Source organism: Oryx dammah, unplaced genomic scaffold (genome assembly GCF_014754425.2).
Source record: "Oryx dammah isolate SB20612 unplaced genomic scaffold, SCBI_Odam_1.1 HiC_scaffold_22, whole genome shotgun sequence".
Classification (NCBI taxonomy): domain Eukaryota; kingdom Metazoa; phylum Chordata; class Mammalia; order Artiodactyla; family Bovidae; genus Oryx; species Oryx dammah.
The window spans coordinates 21,627,825-21,648,212 of NW_024070206.1; the positions used below are offsets into that span (position 1 = coordinate 21,627,825).

General features: G+C 44.7%; 1 protein-coding gene across 3 annotated transcripts; it reads right to left on the minus strand.

Annotated features, from left to right (window-relative positions):
* Positions 1-7,482: 7,482 nt before the first annotated feature.
* Positions 7,483-16,724, minus strand: LRRC30 (leucine rich repeat containing 30). Of its 3 annotated transcripts, XR_005725206.1 has the most exons (3): positions 13,289-16,724; positions 12,727-12,788; positions 7,483-7,578 (listed from the first exon to the last, which is right to left on the minus strand). XR_005725206.1 is itself a non-coding variant. In XM_040264648.1 (1 exon), exon 1 carries the CDS (start codon positions 14,701-14,703, stop codon positions 13,798-13,800), a length of 906 nt encoding a protein of 301 aa, XP_040120582.1. In that variant the 3' UTR covers positions 12,912-13,797. The 3 variants fall into 3 exon arrangements, 1 of the variants encoding a protein (XP_040120582.1); XR_005725205.1 differs by lacking the exon at positions 7,483-7,578 and having other exon boundaries at positions 12,485-12,788; XM_040264648.1 differs by lacking the exons at positions 7,483-7,578; positions 12,727-12,788 and having other exon boundaries at positions 12,912-14,703.
* Positions 16,725-20,388: the final 3,664 nt, after the last annotated feature.

Genomic DNA, 20,388 nt, shown 5'->3' on the forward strand with positions numbered 1-20,388 from the left:
CCGCCGCCCCATTCACTTGGGTCCTCATGTTTCCCTAAGGCAAGGAGATGAACCCAGCATCCTAGGAGGTGGGGGCGGGGAGACGTCTGCTCCCTCCAGGCTGGCTCCTCCTGGCATATGACCTGGGCACAGTGTTGGTCCCACTTCCCTCACTTATGGAAAGTCACCAGTTCAGAGAGTAGTTATAGAGATGAATTAAGAGACATAAATATAAATTGGGCTTCCTAGGAGGCACTCGTGGTAAAGAATCCACCTGCCAATGCAGGAGACGTAAGGGACTTAGGTTCAATCCCTGGGTTGGGAAGATCCCCTGGAGAAGAAATATTGGCAACCCACTCCAGTATTCTTGCCTGGAGAATCTCATGGACAGAGGAGCCTGGGGGGCTACAGCCCATGAGGTCACGAAGAGTCAGACATGACTGAGCAACTGAGCATGCATGCTCAGAGAATGAGGTGATACTGCCTGCAGTGGCCATTCTGTCCCCAAGCTCATCATTTATTCATTCAACTCATGACTGTCCGTTTAATTATATATGCACTGTTAATGTAAGTGTTAGCCTAAATAAGTGATGACCACTCTCCTCTGTTTATTCTTTGCTTCTCAAGTGCAATATTTTTAAACGAATGTTAACTTTGTTTTCTGCCGAAAAGCACTTCTTCATTAGGGATACATGCACATCATTTACTTCATTTGGTTGATAAAACAAATTTCAATAAAGGCACAATTTCCAAATTAATGATTTTGAATAATTAGATGTGAATGCATTCTGTACAATGCATTCAGTACTTACTGTGGGCCAGAGAGAAAGTTACACGCCAGGCGATGCAACCATGCTGCTGCTGTCACACGTTGCGGGGGGTGGGGGGGGGTAAATCCTTATAAGTTACACATCTGTATGTGTATCTGTGTGTTGACATGCATTTATTCATGATCATACTCTAATGCATGTAATTTCAGCTGTGGTAGGGGCAACGAAGGAAAAGCGGAGAGTCAAGGAAAGCTTTTCTGAGAAAGTGTGTTTGATCTGAAACTTGGAGAGCAAACAGGTGTTAGCCTTCAAGGTCATTTCAAGAAGAGGGAAGAGTGCACTTAAAAGTCCAAAGACAGGATAAAATCTTCAGGAACTAAAGAAGCCAGTATGGGCACACATTTGTAACAGAATGAACAGTGGAGGATCTCTCCTGATGGTCCAGTCGTTAGGAATCTGCCTTGCAGTGCAGGGGATGCAGGTTCAATCCCTGGTCCAGGAGCTAAGGTCCTGGACAGGGCAACTAAGCCCTTGAGCCCCAACTAGAGAACCTGTAAGCTGCAAAGACCCAGAACAGCAAAAATAAAGTAAAATAAGTAAATGAATAACAGAAAATTTCATCTGCCCCCCCCCCAAAAAAACAATGACCAATGGAGCTGAAGTTTGTAAAACCTTATAAATCATGTGAAAGATTTTGGATTCTATTGCAAATGCTGAGCAGGGGTCTGCCACACTCCAATTTGCATATTTAAAAGGCCCCCTTGGTACCTATGCTGGTTGATGAAAAGGGGGTCAAGGAGATGAATGAAGAGGCCAGAATGAGGTGCAGTGTCAGCTTGAACAGGACAATAGAAAAATTTTGGAGGTGGAATCTCAGGACTGGGTGAGAGAGTAGATGAAGGATTAAGAGAGAGAGAAGACTAGAATGCATCTTAGGTTTCTGGGTGGCTTGGGGTATCATTTCCTGAGATGGAAAATGAGGAGAAGACATATCAGGAAATTAATGGACTGAACCATTTGCACATGGGTGAGCCCTCTGTTACTGAGAGTGTTTGAGCATAAATGTTTTTAAAGACATGTATGGGGGAGAAATTTAGATGAGGTGGATTTTAAGATTTGTTTGTTCTAATTCTAGAGTTTGCAAGTATTGGATAGATGTCAGCCTGGTAAAATTAAGAGAAAAAACATAAATACTTGGCCATCTCCTGACCTATAGAAATGGGTACAAGTAAAGTTCTCTATTACCTTCATATGAAAAACTGACACGTCTCTGAAATTATTGCTCAATTGGTAAAGAATCCGCCTGCAATGCAGGAGACCCCAGTTCAATTCCTGGGTCAGGAAGATCTCCTGGAGAAGGAAAAGGCTACCCACTCTAGTATTCTGCCCGGAGAATTCCATGGACTGTATAGTCCATGGGGTCACAAAGAGTCAGACACGACTGAGCGACTTTCCCTTTCTCTGAATTATACAATATTGTTACAGTATATGAAACTTTGAAAGTTTTAAAGATTTGACATAGTACAGTGACATCATTAACAACACTTCATTTTTGCAAAGAATTCTAAATACTGTCAATCTTCTTTCCAAGTTAAAGAAAAATAAGAATTTTCCATCAACAGATCAATGGATTAAAAAGATGTGATATGTACACACACAATAGAATATTAGCCATAAAAATGAATGAAATAATGCAATTTGCAGTAATATGGATGGACCTAGAGATTGCCATACTCAGTGAAGTAAGCCAGACAAAGACAGATATTACCCAATATCACTTATATGTGGAATCTAAAAAAACAATACAAATAAACTTACTTACAAAACAGAAACAAACTCACAGACATAGAAAACAAACATGGCTATCAAAGGGGAAAGGAGGAAAGGATAAATCAGGAGTTGGAGAATGACAGATACACACTATTGTACATAAATAAACAACAAGGATTTACTATATAGCACAGATAACTATGTTCAATTTCCAGTAATAACCTATGATGGAAAAGAATCTAAAAAAGAATTCACTTTGCTTACTTCTGAAACTAACACAATATTGTAAATCAACTATGGTTTCAGTTTAGTTCAGTTGCTCAGTCGTGTCCGACTCTTTGAGACCCCATGAACGGCAGCACGCCAGGCCTCCCTGTCCATCACCAGCTCCCGGAGTTCACTCAGACTCACGTCCATTGAGTCAGGGATGCCATCCAGCCATCTCATCCTCTGTCATCCCCTTTTCCTCCTGTCCCTAATCCTTCCCAGCATCAGAGTCTTTTCCAATGAGTCAACTCTTCGCATGAGGTGGCCAAAGTACTGGAGCTTCAGCTTTAGCATCATTCCTTCCAAAGAAATCGCAGGACTGATCTCGTTCAGAATGGACTGGTTGGATCTCCTTGCAGTCCAAGGGACTCTCAAGAGTCTTCTCCAACACCACAGTTCAAAAGCATCAATTCTTTGGCACTCAGCTTTCTTCACAGTCCAACTCTCACATCCATACATGACCACAGGAAAAACCATAGCCTTGACTAGACAGACCTTAGTCAGCAAAGTAATGTCTCTGCTTTTCAACATGCTATCTAGGTTGGTCATAACTTTTCTTCCAAGAAGTAAGCGTCTTTTAATTTTATGGCTGAAATCACCATCTGCAGTGATTTTGGAGCCCCCAAAAATAAAGTCTGACACTGTTTCCACTGTTTCCCCATCTATTTCCCATGAAGTGATGGGACCAGATGCCATGATCTTAGTTTGCTGAATGTTGAGCTTTAAGCCAACTTTTTCACTCTCCACTTTCACTTTCATCAAGAGGCTTTTTAGTTCCTCTTCATTTTCTGCCATAAGGGTGGTGTCATCTGTATGTCTGAGGTTATTGATATTTCCCCCAGCAATCTTGATTCCAGCTTGTGCTTCTTCCAGCCCAGTGTTTCTCATGATGTACTCTGCATATAAGAAAAATCAGAAGTTGTCATTTCAAAGGTGGTTAATCCTGTGAATGTTGAATTGTGTTTCTGTTCCTTTCCTAAGGCTGTGTAATTTTAGCTGGTAAACAGAAATACTGATCATTCTTTCCTCAAATGAATGGTGAACTATGACAGTTTTGAATTAGGTAAGGAATAGAGGAAAATATCCTCATTTACACTGAGACTTCCTAAGTAGCAGAATTATAGGAACTTAGCTTAGAAATGAACTTGTCCAACTCACATAGATGTAGCTTTATATAATGTAATACAGCCAGTAGAATTACGGAAACTTCTCTTCCAAATATTACACATATCTTCTCAAATGTATTATTTTAAGTTCTTTCTTCTCTTCCCCTTTGTCTCTCATTTTCCCAAAGCATAGATTTAAAGTAAGTTTTTAGCAAGTGTGTAGACAGTCTTTAAACTGCAGTGGTACGTGGGCTGAACGGCAAGTATCAAATCAGAAATTATTCCTTACATTTCTATTCTCCTGAGGAGGAGGAACAGCAAGATGGAAAAGGGCCTGTCATCATCAAAACATATGTGGGGAAAATAATTTCCCAGTGAGAAGATAAAATTCTGGGGCTGTCTCTGTGGCTGGAGCTTGGAGCATGCAATCTGTTCAAAACCCTTGTGTCTGTAAGAAGCAGAGCATCATGGGGTTTCTGGACCAATATGTGGGAAAAATAAGTGCACGAGCATGCCAGCAGGACTTTTTCTTGGTTTTTCAAAATTGTTCAGCATTTTGTTTTGTTTTCTTTCAAATAGCCTGTGCGGGGGTGGGGGGGGGGGAGGCGGACAGAAACAATAGATCATAGCCTGCACTGATCCCAGGAAGAGCATCCTTTTCTGTCTATAACTGGTATAAAACCAGATCAGAATGTACGGGGCAGTTTCTCAGCTTCTCATGTAAGTGCGTGTGTGCTTAGTCATGTCTGATTCTTTTGCAGTCCCATGGACTGTAGCCCACCAAGCTCCTCTGTCCATGGGATTTCCTAGGAAAGAACACTGGAGTGAGTTCCTGCTCCAGGGAATCTTCCCGACCCAGAGATCGAACCTGCGTCTCCTGCTTTGCAGGTGGGTTCTTTATCACTGAGCCACCTGGGAAGCCCAAGCTTAAATAGGAGGGACACTAGCAATTCAGATCAAGAAAAGCAGCAGAATACACATTGCATCAGAGAGTAGCAGAGGAGCCTTCTGGACTTCTTGCCTTCACCATTAGGTGAAGCAGGTGTACACAGTGCTCAGGTGGGAAATTGCTTGTCACATCTTGCATTCTAACATGTTTTTATTAGAGGGAGGTGGGAAGGGGGTAAAGGATCGGGAACTCATGTACACCCATGGCGGATTCATGTCAATGTATGGCAAAACCAAAACAGTATTGTAAAGTAAAATAAAAATTTTTTAAAATTAATTAAAAAATAAATAAATAAAAATAAAATGTTTTTATTAGAATGATAGACTGGAGGGAAAATTTTCCTTTCCAAAGTTTGGAGAGGAAATCTAGCGCGAGTACGAATTTTGCTCCTCCTCATCCTTCATTTAAACAAACTGAATCATGTTCCTTAAGTTCTGCTGCTAAGTCACTTCAGTCACGTCTGACTCTTTGTGACCTCATGGACTGTTGCCCTTGAAGCTCCTCTGTCCATGGGATTCTCCAGGCAAGGATACTGAAGTGGGTTGGCATGCCCTTCTCCATCCTTAAGTTCTAAACAAACTGAAACACGTGGAGAAGGAAAAAGGGAGAAGGAAGAGGAACTGAGGCTTTTCCAACTCTGTTTTGGCGAATCTTGAGCAAAACCAACATATATCTTTTCTTGCTGCTGCTGCTGCTGCTAAGTCGCTTCAGTCGTGTCCGACTCTGTGCGACTCCAGAGACGGCAGCCCACCAGGCTCCCCCGTCCCTGGGATTCTCCAGGCAAGAACACTGGAGTGGGCTGCCATTTCCTCCTCCAATGCACGAAAGTGAAAAGTGAAAGTGAAGTCGCTCAGTCATGTCCCACTCTTAGCGACCCCATGGACTGCAGCCTACCAGGCTCATGGGATTTGCCAGGCAAGAGTACTGGAGTGGGTTGCCATTGCCTTCTCCGATCTTTTCTTGAGAACTGACTAAAATCACCTGGCAGTTAGGGCAGCGGGAGGGGAGGCTGTAATTTAGCAGAAAGAAGGCAAACGGGCATCAGTGTCCACTCAGAACTGGCCTTGCTATGCTCTGATTTCTATGTGACTAGAGGAAGCCTCTCTTCTGTTAACCAACACTTTCAAGGGTTTTCTCCTCTTTAACTCATTCTTTTTGGGGCTCCTAAGAGCACCCTAGGCTCAGTGATTTGCTAGAAGGACTTGTAAAATTCAGAAAATCTGTCATACTCATTATTATGACTTAACACAGGGAAAGGACACAAGTTAAAATCATCAAAGATAAAAGGAGCATATTCAGGCATGGTTTCCCATTGTCATCTCCTGGTGGAGTAATCTGATGATACTTGATTCTCCCAGCAATGATTTGTGACATGTACGCACTATTGCCAACCAAGGAGGCTCAGGTGAGCCTTGGTGTCCAGGGTTTGTTTTGGTTCAGAGTTTGTCTTGGAGGCATGGAGCTTCCCTGTGGCTGACCTTAGCACCTGGGTTCCCAGCCTCTCCAGAGATTATACAGATTGTGTTGCCCAAGACCCTACCATAAATCACAGTGTGAGTGCAGACTATCTGGTATGACCCCTGACCCCAGGTAAACAAAGATGTCTTTATGAGGCAGGGTATTCCAAAGGCTTAGAGATTATTTCCCAGGAGTTTGTCAAAGGCCAGACCTTTCTTTGAAATGTACAGTTTCAACACCCCAGACCTGCTGAGTCAACTTTTTATTACACACGTCATGTGATTTTGTCAAATTCATCCTTGGCCTTTGCACAATAAGATGATGACCACGAAGGACTCGACTTTGGTGGTAAAAAAAAAGGGGGGGGGGAACCTGCTCATCCTGATCAAAAAGGATTACATTGCCTCTTCAGCCACAGAAATAAGTTAGCTAAAATGATGGTAGAGGATGAATCCCTGAAACCTTGGCAAGTGCATTTACAAACTAAGGAGGTCAACTCAGTTTTCTATAACCAACATATTACACGGTCAGATGAACAGTTGAAGTTTTCTACAACAAGCATATTAGATACATTTCTGGGAGAGTAAACAGATTTCTTGATTACCAGCAACAGAAAAGTAATCATGATAATGAGAGGGTAACAGGTAGGAAGGCCAGAGGTCCCCAAATGGAAGGAGGAAATAAACTGCCGTTGCAGACATTTTTTCCTTCTCTGCACAAAATTAAAAGAGGCTTCTTTTAATTCTGTGTTGATGACACCTGGTTCTGCCTTGAGCTAACCGATGTGTTTTTCTTATGGAAATATTTTTCTTCAGCTATGTTAATTAAACTATGTATTTGCTTTGGAAACTGCCTTTCTTCAAAATGGTTCTGCCTAAGACTAACTTTTTTTTCTTTTCTCAAACCTTGGGTTGATAATGGCTCAACAAACCAGTATATTTTTTAATGGCTGAGGGATGATACACCTTGTGCCATCCTATCTCAAAAATTCGTATTGTTGGTGAGGGGCCTGGTGAAACTCCCTCAGCCTTGTGTTTCTTTCATCTGATTAGAAGCTTGCTAACAGACATAAAATGCCTTGCAAAAAGCCAGCTGGCGGGCACTCTTTCTGTCCCCTTCTGATGTCTAGGTCAGAAGCTTTCCCTATCTCTATTATACTTTAATAAAACTTTGCTACACAAAAGCTCCAAGTGGTCAAGCCTCATCTCTGGCCCTGGATCAAGTTCTTCTCCTCCTGAGGCCACAAATCCCGGCGTAGCCCACGGCTCACAGCAGCAACCTTTAATAAGAAAGCATGAAAGTAAAGCATAAAGAAGATGTTCCTTCTTCTTGCTAGATTCTTTGTTTGCACTGCTCCTGTGATTTCCTGGATGAAAATATTCCTGAACCGATACTCACATACCTCGGTGGAGAAGGATCATACCAGAACTGTATTTTCAATTTTCAAAGTACTTATGTATTTCAAGATTACTCAGGAATTCTTATCCAACACAACCGTAATTTGCCCTCCTAGAATGAAGGGAAATAAAAAACCAAATTACAGTCATTAATTTCTAATTTCCACACTGTAGATATTATCCATTTGTGGTTTTGATTAAAACAGTGGGGGCAGAGAAGTAATGTTATTAAGAATCAAAGAAACCAAAGGAAGAGCTGTTTTGCAAATGTCTGTCTACCTGAAGGAGTTGTTTCGGGAAATTTATAGCCGAATTCAAGTTTGACTCACATGTGTATTTGGACTAGGATGCAGAGAAAGCGTGACTCACTACAAATGTTCAGGTCAAGCTCTGGAACAGATTATGCTTTCTCTTCTATAAGACATTTCAGCTCTGTGTACCCAAATGATATTTCATCAAATCCAATTCTTTCTTCAAAAAATGGGAAACAGATAATTAAAAATTCCTTCTCTTCCAGAAACATAAGAGAAGCTTTAAATCTTTCACTCCCTCTGGACCTCCAAGGCAATAAAAAGAGATGGAGCCCATACAATCTAGAGATCTGCAGACTCCTGGATTCACGCTTCACAAAGCCTTAGCTCTTTTCATACTTCTGAAAGTCAACCAAAAGTAAATTATATTTTTTATTGTACTACAAGGAGATACTGATTTTGATCCACTGAGTCAACGTTTTTGGCTTTTCTTGAGTAATTACAATGACTCTAAGCTCAGGTAGCTATGCACTGGGGCATGAGACAAGGAGAAGACAAAGCAAAAAAATATGTATATTATATATATATGTATATTATATATGCATATATATAATATACATATATATATAGTCTGAATTTCAAAGCTAAGAAAAGCTTAAAGTGAGTTGACTTTAAAGTGAATTCAATCAAGGAAACTGGAACCTCAGTCTTACAACCCTATAGAAATGAATTTTGCTACCAGAATGAGAACGGAAATGAATTCTACCCTAGAGCTGACAGAAAGAAACACAGACCAGCTAAACCTTCATTTTAGAGACATCTGTGTTGACCTTCTAACCTACAGAATTAAAAGATAATAAATAATAAAATAAGCGAATTCAGTTGCCTCCCTTTGTAGAAAACTGAATCCTGGACAGGAGACGTCACCTGTACAGACTTGTTCACTTTTTCATTACTCACTGGATATGTTATGATTGAATCCTATGATTGAATCAATCTTATGATTGAATCTTCCCTATGCTGGATGTGAAATCCAAGTCAGCCAAGAGGACAAAGTCCAGTGGCTTTGCAGTCCGGGGACCAACAACATCCAGGAGCCTTGCCGCTGAGGCTAGAATACAGATTTGCCCCAGTGGCATGTCCTGGCTCCTCTGGGGAACTCAAGCTACTCAAGGCTGAAGAATATGGGGGACTCTGTGATGCTCCAAGGGTGACTAGCTCATCCTATGGAAGCCAGGCATCCTGTAAATTTCATAATGTATGTTTCCCTCAAGAATATCCAAAATTACTTTGACACTTTCCAGAAAGACTCAAGTTCACTTTCATTTTCTGTCCTGTGCTGAAATAAGAAGAAAGTTTAAGCAGTGGGAAGCAAGATCTCTCCTTGCAAATAGATTCCTATGACACTACTAAAAAAAAATCTGCATAGCAAGCTTGATGCTAATAGCTTCCAGTTATGCTCGCCTAATGATGCCCAAGCTCTTACAAATTCATTATGAACCCTCTCTGCTTCCCTTTTATTACTATGCTGTCCTTTTTTAAAATTAGTAATGCTTTGGATTCAATGTATAACTTAATGGGTACCTTCAAAGAACACTCGTAAAAAGTTCTTTTCTCAACAAGGTCAAGATTGTTCCTAATACTATTTATAATAGCTTTGATGTTCCTCTGAATTTTATTTCATTTTCTTACAATCTATGAAAAGTTGTATTTTGATGTGCTTGGATTGATTATAATTACCTGATGGTATCAATACTTAGTTGCACATTTAATCTAGGCTGGGAAATTTGTTTTTCTCTGTTTCTCACATGGTGCTGAAAATAAAATTCTTCGGTGGGATAAGAAGATAGAGAACCCACGGATACCTAAGGAGGTATTGTTTAGGATGGAGTGGTTGTTTAGTCGCTAAATTGTGTCTGACTCTTTGTGACCCCATGGACTGCAGCCTACCAGGCTCCTCCATCCTCCACTACCTCCTGGAGTTTGCTTAAATTCGTGATTGCATCGTCTTCCAGGGACCAAGCCCACAGGGCTTTCATCTTTCACTGTGTGTAACGCTTAGCCATCCACATGCATATTCAGTCTGTGCTTGGAGGATAGGAAATGGCATTCCAATGCAGTAACCATTCCCACAAGAAAAGGGTTTAAAGTATCTGTACAGATAATAACAGCTTTCCCTCTCGATCTCTTTGCAGGAGTGTCTTGTTGTGAAGGACAGGTGCATCCCGTCTGTCTCTGGTTACTACAGAGAGGCAGTACGTTGACTCAAGTCTGAGAACAGAGCACATTACTTCTATTAGCCATTTACTAAGTCAACAAGTAACTAATGACGACACGCTTCTTTCTAATGTGCAGCAGTTTTATGCATTTAGTGGTATTATTTCTCGAACAGATGTGTCTTTTCAAAACCATCTTCCTTTCCTAGGAACAGAGAATTTCTTCTTAATTGTGGGTTTGTAAGCTGCTTCAAAAGGTGTCTTCTTACTGAGAGCCTGGTGACATGCAACCACCCCACTATCAGGATGTGAACAGTCAGCTCCCTACATCAAGCCCCCAATTAGCTTGCCTTCTTTGGCTAAATGTACTCCACAGCCCTTGCAGTCAGCCTCAGGGCTTTGATTTCAGAAGTCTTAGAAATACCTGGGAGTGAAAAGCATCAAAACTACAAAAGATAAGCAAGATGCATTTCACCGCCCGTCAGCAAACTGTAGGGTTCTTCAAAACACCCTCCAAACTGTAGGGTTATTCAAAACACCCTCCACGTGGGTGTTTTGAATAACCAAGCACGTTAACCAGGTTTGTGCTCAGCACTTCCCTTTATCAATAAAAAAGGAGCATTCACAAAGAATCAATATCTACAGCCCATCGGGCAACTGCTATTACTTTCATGCAGTACTCAATGCTGACTGTTCACAAAGAAAACCTCGCTCTATACCTCTGAAAGGCACCGATGGAAGCTGCCAACCACACTGATACACCCTTTCCTTAAGAAGTATAATAAGCTCTCGGGTCACCTTCAAAATATGGTTATGTTCTTTCCCTGGAGTAGAGTTACTATGAGGTATCAAGTGACTGAAAAAGTGAGGAGTGGAAATAAAATGATTGCTCAGCAGGAAAAGGGTGATGGTGGTGCCCCAGCCTGACTCTCGGCCCAGAGCAAGGTCATGGAAATTCAGCATGAGCCCAAGTGGGTCTTCGGCAGCGGACACCAGGGGACACCAGAGGGTGAGATCCTGGCACGCACAGTGTTTGTGCGACAGCTGCCTGTATGGTCTCCAGCTCCAGCCTCTGTCCTGCTCTGCATAGAAAGCCTCACACTGCCGTTTCCCTCTGAGTCATGAGGTCGAGTAAGAATTCCACTGATGTCTTTAAATAGCCTTGGCTCCAGCAAGTGAACTTGGGTGAGGTTACTGAGTGTGCCTGTGTGTGCCCGGCAGGGATAAGCAGATCTCCGGTTGCTGCTGGGGGGCAGTGGAGGAGGGGAATGTGGAGGGGACTTCAGCTGCCTCCAGGTGACACTGCTGAGATCCGTTTGCAGTGGTTCAGCACATGTACCCAGGGTGTTCACAGAACAACGGTATCTGATGATAACGGCAATAATGGGCCTCTTTGACGGATGTGCTATTGACTTTGGGGTCTGGTGGGAAATCCATTTGTCCTGTGAATAAGTTACATGGACACACCCCTCCTTGATCAGTGCTTAGAAGAAGACGGCAGCCTATCCCTCCGCCACTAAAGCTGCCTAAGTCAGCACCTGGGAATGAGCCCCACAGTCCCCTGGGCTGTGCTCTCCCCTCCCCAATGCAGGGCAAAGAGGGTGGGGGAATTAGGGTGAGACGGCTGCCAAGAACCGGGGTTTGACTGATTCATCCTAGTTGTGTCCTTTGGTTCTGAAACTTGGGGCTCAGCCTGCGCTGCACACCATCCAGTGTGCTATCTTTTCTTTAATCTCTCTTTAGTGGGGGTCACGACTTGCCACACTGTGGAAACCCACGTACGTCTGTCTCTTTCGGCACACTTGGAGCTCCTTGATAGAAGGAGCTGAGCCTTATTCCTTTCAAGGTGCCTACCCAGGAAAGTTGCTAACAAATATGAATTTAACTGAATTAAACTAAGGGTAGTAAGAAATTAGATGATCCTGGCCACATCCCCCATTCCTGTCTTGCTATTGTTTGCTGTGCCCTGTAGACAAATGTGCCAAGAAACCTAAGCGCTTGTGGACCCACAGATCCAGATCTGTGGATCTGAAGGCATTGTACGTTCACTGCCACGCTCATGCTAATTCTTGAACTCTGAACACACAGTGACATCTCAGGGGCTCACGGCTGGGACAGTGACCGTGCGGCCCAGCGATTCTCGTGGCAGGAACTCTGTAATGGCCATCCTGATTCTGCGTTGAACTAACAGACGTGTAACTCTTGGAACTGAAAACAAAGCAAATAATATTCTTACAGAGCCTTTTCTCCAAACAGCTTTGCATGTTACTCAACTCACTTGTAATTTGTAAAATTTTGAAATAAGTGAGATCTCCAAAGTGTTTTATTTCATTAATTTATTTATTTTTGGCCACGCCCCTTGGCATGCGGGACCCTTGTCCCCTGGTCAGGGATTGAACTTACACTGCCTGCATGGGAAGAGCGGAGTCTTAATCACTGGACCACCAGGGAAGTGCCTCGGCTAAGTTTTAAAGGACCACAGGTGAAAGCCAAGTAGCAAACATCCTCCTCCTTTGAATATGAACAGGTAATGACTTTTGGGGGCGGGCTGTCTATGCCTTACCTCCTCTTTCCTGTCTTTTGAGCTTTTCCCCTGGTTGTTAGCTCACCTCCGAGAAGGCAAATCTAGGAAGAGAGGAGGAGTGAAATTACAACAGGGGAATGTAACCATCAGCCAGTGTCTCTAGAAAAGCTTGAGGATATGACTGGGCGCAAGAGAAGGATTGGAAAGAAGATGGACCCTGAGTGTTGGCTCTGTTTGTGTTTATTCTCTGAAAGCCAGCACGCTGCACCCCATCACCCACCCCCAGACGTCAGCAGGAGTGGCTGGACTGCTGCCCTACAGTCATTCTGGAGGCAAAGTTCCTGTGGCTTGTCTCCCCTGGGACTCAAGGGGAAGCTCTGCTGGATTTGGTCATTGCCGGGAGGGCTGGGCGCCAGCTTCTCTTTGGTCCCAAGGGATGCTGGATGGAGACAAAGGTGGGGGCATGTCTTGCTGGGGCTATGTGGCTGCAGGGTGCCAGCTCAGGGACTGAAACCGGATGCTCTCAGCCCCTCCTATATTATACCTGGCCTACAGTAAGTACTTAGTAAACATTTCACTTTGGGTGAACATTGAATCATACCTGCTGTCCTCTTTTCCAAAGGCTGAATCCCACGGCTCCCCAGAAGAATCAGAATTATTTTTCTTTGGGGAAAAAAACCCAAGTCCTCTATCCACTGATATTCAGAAGGAGATGATATTTGGGAGAGGTTTTTGGGAGAGGCCAGCAGGCTAAGTCTCTTCAGTCGTTTCGGACTCTTTGTGACTCCATGGACTGTAGCCCGCCAGGCTCCTCTGTCCATGGGATTCTTTAGGCAAGAATACTGGAGTGGTTACCATGCCCTCCTCCATGGGATCTTCCCATTACCCAGGGATCGAACCCACATCTCCTGGTGGATTCTTTACAGCTGAGCCACCTAAGAAGCCCATTTATAGAAGTATACAGAGCTAAAAAGCAAACACCTGCTTAGAAGGGGCGTTCAGCACAACTCAGCACATAGTAACACAAGCCTCGACCCACAGCAACAGGAAGAGGAGAGGGTTTAGACTAGGGAAGTCTGTCGGAGTCTGTCGGTGCCTCCAACACCCACATCAGGTATGTTTTCTGTCCTTCAGGTAACTGACGAGCATCTCCAGACCCCCCTCCAGCAGCTCGGGCAGAGGTTTGGATAAAGGGTTGCGGGAAATGTGCAGCCCTTTGTCCATGGGGTTCCAGGCGATCCTGGTCAGCTTGCAGAGCATGTAGAGCTCCGCAGGGAGCGTCTGGATGTCATTGTTGTTCAGGTTCAGCAGCTCCAGGCTTGTGAGCAGGCAGAGCGAGCGTGGGAAGGTGTGGATGTGGTTGCCCTCAGCGATGAAGATCTGCAGGCCGGCCAGGCACTGGATGCTCTCCGCAATGTTCTCCAGGCGGTTGGAGCCCACATGCAGGAAGTCCAGCTCCTTGAGCGAGAACACGCAGACGGGGATGTGAGTGAAGCGGTTGTGGCTGAGGTTCAGCTTGCGCAGCCGGGACAGGTCGGCGAGGCTGGTGGGCAGCTGGGACAGGCAGTTGTGCGACGCGCTCAGGACCTCCAAGCTCCGGCAGGCGCCCAGCTCCGCTGGCAGCTCCGTCAGGCCGTTCATGTGCACGAACAGGACTTTGAGGCTCTGCAGGAGGCTGACCTCCTGGGGTAGCGTCTTCAGGCGGTTCCCGCACAAGTTCAGGACCACCAGCCGCGTCAGCTTCCCCAGCTCGGGAGGGACTGCCCGGAGCTGGTTGTGGGACAGGTTGAGCTTCTGCATCTCCGACAGGCCCCACAGGAAGTCGGGCGCATCCGTCATGCCTTTGGTGACTAGGCTGAAACTGACATGGCGCAGCCCCCGCTTCAGCAGGCAGCGCGGGTCCCTCCCAGGAAGCAGAGCATCTTCCCACGAGGAGAACTTCTGCCTCCCCCGCAGGAGCCCCCGCCCCAGGGGCCCCTTGTCCTTGCGGCGGGCCCCAGACTGCCTGGCCCCCATGTACCTCCTTCCTCCAGCGCCTCTGTCGCCACAGATGGGGATGGAGTCCGGACCCCGCTGCTAAAGTCCAGCAGGGAGCTGATCGGGTGATGGGAGCCGTGGCCGGTGGTGCCGCAGGTGGAGTAAGACTTGGCGGGGATAAGGGGGGTGGGAATCCCGAATGCCCGGCTCTCAGGATCCCTGGTGCCTGGTCCTTGGGGCCCCAGACGCCTGGCTGTGGCTCCAGGAGCTCCGAGCACCCCCGACTGTGTTGAGGTGGCTTCTCTCAGAGAAGCGGGGCTGTAATGGCCCACTTGTCCCCCAGGCTGCGGAACGGAACTGCTTGGTTCCCTCTGAACTCCACGGGCAGCTGTTGCTGTCACTCTGCCTGCACTTTATTGGTCTGGTGTGAGCAAGCAGGTCACAGCGAGGCCGCCTCTGACTGTCCCCTCTCGGCTTCTCTGGGGTGTCACAGCTGAGCAGGGCGATTAACCAGCCCATCTCCAGAGAGAAACCAAGGGGGAAAATTGAAGCCAGGGTGTCGGCAGGTCTCAGGCTCATCCCGACCCCAGAGCAGAGCTGGGCTGACGGCTGGTCGCAAAGCTATTATTATATGTTCTCACAGCCAGGAATCGGTAGAAGGAATACACACACCCATACCCCGATTCAAATTGCTGTGAATCACGGATTGTGAAAACAAGTAGCAGAAGGAGTCTTGATGCCTGGAATCCTCCAGGCCAGGGTTTTACACGGTGCTGGTCAGAGGTGAGTTCTTGAGGAGAAGGTGAGGACAGGTGCAGACTCCACTCGCATTTTTTCCCAGAGGAGCTCTGGGGTCACCTGTTTCACAAAGAACTCCTGGATCTGTTCAGGTGACTCCAAATGTCAGGACAGCACTTGAGTGATGGCTTAGTAAGGAAAAGACGTAAGTAAGGTGCCCATTGTCCTGGAAAGTGGTCTGAAGAGGCTCCCTGGTACACACCTCCCACTCTCTCCATCCCTCTCTCTCTCGTTGAACAAGTTATCTTATTCCCCAAACCGCTAGACTCAGCAGTTGCTGTCATGGGCTAAACTGTACCTGCCCCCCCACCAAGATTTCCAGTGTTGGAGTCCTTCCAGTAACTCAGAATGTGACCGTGTTTGGAGAGGGGGCCACATTGAGGACACGGGGAGCAGATAGCCATCTGCAGGTCAAGGAGCGAGGCCTCAGAAGCAATCTACCTGTTCTCACCTTGTCTTAGATTTGCAGCCTCCGGAATTGTGGAAAAATACATTTCCCTGTTTAAGCCCCTCCATCTATGGAGATTTTTATGGCTGTAACGGTAAGCTCATCCAGCTGGGGCACTGGCGGACACATCTGCATAGATGAAAAATCCTAAAACTAAGTCGTGGTTCAGGGAAGAAGAGATACCAAGGTTGATGACCAGGTTCTGAGAAAAGGGCTAACGGGCTATGGGAGGCTGGCTTGGCCCAGAGGCCCGTGGCTTTCACTGGCAGAAGTCCTGGCCGGACAGTTCTCCTGGACAGTGATACTGGTCCTGTGATCGAGGTCTCAGAGCTGTCACCACCAAGCCGGGAGCTCAAGCTGGGCTCTGGCTGGGTGCCACCCTTGGGGAAGCTCAGATCCCTTCATGGAGGAGGAGCAGCTGGACATGCAAGACAATGCCAGGCCATTCCTGCCCCACTTGGCCTTTGAGAGACATCTGGCCCCTTTTGTCCGCCGAAGCCCCTGGCACTCCTGGACAAAGGTGGAAACCTTGGGTGTTTTTTATAATGGGATTCTTGACTGTTGTAGCTGTTAATTGAAGAGAAGAAAGCACCATGGCTAAATCTGTACCCCAGGATTTAGAGCAGATCACCCCTTATATACGTACATTCCATGTGACGATAGAATTTTGCTGCTTCCATGAGTCTGAGAAATTATGCTAGGATATCTGAACTGTTGGGACTAGCAGAAGCTGGGATGGTTTGAGAAAGAGTCACGGCTTCCTTCTTTGTGACAATTATCTGTCTCTAATACATTCTTACCAATAAATAATTTTTGAGTACTTATCAATAGCCAATATTTATCAAATATTTACTATATAAACCCTAGACACTTTACGGAGAAGATGAATGTTAAAACTACCTCCATTTCACAGATGAGGAAATGAAGACAAGAGAGAGGTTAAGTTACTAATACAAAATCAAGTCACTCTCCTAAGTTCAGGGTCTACTCAGTGGCAGAACCAGAATTCAAACCCAGGGAGTCCGACTCAACAGCCCTGATTAGAACCATAAGAAAGTGCTAGACTTAACCCTGTAGAGAGCTCGAATAACTACAGCTAGGATATGGCTTTCTGTTTTCAAGTTTCTATGGAGTGGGGCTGGAGGGACCATCGGTAAAGAAATGACTATGAAACCACACAATAGAAATAACTACACAATTAGGCATTCACCCTGCTTTCTCTGCCAACACAACCAGGAGAAGCCAGAGTTAAAATATTCCAGAAGACTTTGGCATAACAAATTCAATCCCCTCCCCCAAACAGTTCAGTTCCTTAGCGAGGTTCTCATCTGTCAAGTGGACGAGCTGTGTGAATTGCTGGCTTTCTTCTGAGTTTTTGAAACATGGGTGCTGCCTCTTGTTAACCACAGTGATCCAGTCAGAGCAGGTTCATGGAGGGGATGCTCACTGTCTCTGGGCTGTGTCCCTGTCTATGCCAAGGAAACCCCCTTTCTACCCTACGAGTCAGATTCTTACTGTAAATGAGACCATTGCAAGGAAGTGCAAGTCAGATTTAACCTCTTTCTGGTGAAAACAGGCAAAATCCAAGCAAGCTTTTATCTTGCTCGCATTAAGGCTAGTCCCTGAAGAATAAACAGTAACTGCTGTGGGCTTTAGAGTTCACTGTGAAGCCCATACATCTGACTTTTGCCGAAAGGGACTTTTTGAAGCTGAGTGGATTTCAGTTTGGCATTAAATCTCAGAGCACAGCCTTGTTGACAAGTTCTCGAAATTCCAGGGCATGGTAAGTAATGGGACTGTCTTTAAAACCTAAAAACGGTATGTAATTATCAAAGTATATTTATTATGCCCATCATGGTAACTACAGTTTTATATATTCCAAGTGATTCTTGTCCAACATACATAAATCAACATTTCTTACTTTTTTAATTCCCAATAAAATAAAACTGAAATGAGGAGAGTATAAAATAGTGGGTTATGAAAACATCCAGAACTACTCCTGAATTTACACTAACGGAGCGTCTATTGAAAATAATTCCCTTTACACATCATGTCTGTTAATTTTTGAAGGAAGAAATTTTCCTATTTCAATAGGTTATTAAAATAGCCATTTTACTGATTTTGTTTTAAAGTAGAAAATATAGAAAAATACGGACACAATCTAGTTAATGTTTTGCATGTGTAAATTTTGATATTTTTCCTATACATATCTACTTCGATGTATTTTCTTGTAACAAAAAAGATTTTTTTTTTCATCTCCATTAGCCCATATTTCCTCAATAGCAGAGGTGGAGGTAGGAGCTCCAGGGCTAAGCTGGCCACATCTTTGCCCAAGCTCTGCTTGCTGCTAGGTTTCACAGACATCTGCATAGAAAGCTGGACCACTGTGTCTCAGAACAGTCCCTGGATAAGCATCTGTAAAATATAATGTATAGACATGATCTGAAAAGCCGTAATGAGAATAAAGAGAATTATTTTCAATAGATGTTCTATTAGTGTAAACTTAAGATCTGTAAAATGTAATAGTGAAAGGTGAAAGCCAAAGTACGTAGCAAAATGCCCTAAATTCATGGTTATTAATGGTATAGTGGTGGTTCATGGTGACCTCAGTAAATGACAGTTGCTTTATGAATGGTAGCTATTCCACACATAGACTCCACACACCATTCCCCTAGATTCATTTACTGAACACCCCCACCCGTCTGATGCTGAGTTTGTCCTTGTTTGTGAACTTCACATCCTTGTCAAAGGCAACCAGACATGTGTCTATGAAGAGTTTCTAGATCTTGCACTCACCATCTGTTTACAGAGTATTTATTTAGTGCCAAGAGTTGTTTCAGACACTGTTATACAGTTTAATAGTCAGAAGGCTTATAAGATCACTATTGTTAAAGTGAAAGTGAAGAAGCTCACCAGACTCCTCTGTCTATGGGATTTCCTAGGCAAGAATACTGGAGTGAGCAGCCATTCCCTTCTCCAGGGAATCTTCCCGACCCAGGGATCGAACCTAGATCTCCTGCATTGCAGGCAGGCTCTTTACCATCTGAGCCATCAGAGAAGTCCAATATTGTTAACCTTATGTTAAATATAAGGAAACTGAGAGTCAGTGGGATTAACTGATGCAGAACTAGTTAGTATTAGAATTCTAATCCACACCCAGTCTTCTGATATAAATCCTGTTCTCATACTTGTTCAGTAGCCCAGTCATGTCTGACTCTTTGAGACCTCATGGACTGTAGCACGCCAGGCCTCCCATCGGTCACCATCTCCCAGAGTCTGCCCAAGTTCATGTCCATTGTGTTGGTGATGCCATCCAGCCATCTCATCCTCTGTCACTCCCTTTTCTTCCTGCCCTTAATCTTTCCCAGTATCAGTGTCTTTTCCCATAAGTCAGCTCTTCACATAAGCTGACCAAAATTTTAGAGCTTCAGCATGAGTCCTTCCAATGAATATTCAGGGTTGATTTCCTTTGAGATTGACTAATTTGATCTTGCTGTCGAAGGGACTCTCAAGAGTCTTTTCTAGCACCACAGTTTGAAGGCATCAATTCTTTGGCCCTCTGAATAACCTGCCTCTGTCTGCACAACTTCTCTTCTTAGTAAAGAGGCTTATTACTATTCTGATTAGGGCATGCTCTCAACTGCCACCTCAGAGCTACCGCATTGAGAGACAGCTAGCCTGGTGGTCAGCATTGTGAGCCTTGCTTGCCAGGCCGGGGACTCTTGGGTTGTCATCCTGAGTTTATTACTCAAAGGCCATGTGGCCCAAGGCAAGCTACTTAGCTTGTCTGTGTTTCCATGTTTTCATATGTAAAATGGAGATAATCATAGAATTTCATAATGGTACTGTGGGAATTAAATGGCTTAATACACCTAAGACCCATAGAACCCATCTCCACAAGTAACCTGTGCGTGGATATACAACAGAGCATATGAAGGACGGCCAATTGCACAGCTGCCTTGGGGTTCCGGAACCTCACCCGTGCAGAGCGAGCCTGGTCTCTTTCCTCTCCTGGACCTTCCTCTTAGCCAAGCTGTGCCAACCGTCAGCTTCCCGCGGGGCAAAGCACACTTCCCCCAGAGAGAAGGAAGCCCTCAGGCAGATCCAAATGCAACTCTTTCTCTCTCTAAGTCAAGCTTCTCTCCCAAACACGCTTGTCCACAAAGCTCCTTATCACCTCATGTCCCTGAAACAATTCTGAGGACACAGTAGGTGCTCAATAAATGGTCACTGAAACAAACCGTCTAGGTCCTGTTGGAAGTCTGATGTGAAGAAAAAGAACAACACAGAAGCCTTTTGGCTTTCATGTTTATCTGTGTGCTGTTTTTATCGACTGCTTCATTGATGTATGGTTGATATACAATACTATGTAATTTGCAGGAATGCAATGTAATGATTCGTACTTTTTAAAGGCTGTATTCCATTTACGATTAATATAAAATGTTGGCTATATTCCCCATGTTGTGCAATGCATGGTG

Bases quoted from the DNA above. Each gene is read 5' to 3' on its own strand.
- LRRC30 (XM_040264648.1), bottom strand. From the start codon at position 14,703: ATGGGGGCCAGGCAGTCTGGGGCCCGCCGCAAGGACAAGGGGCCCCTG.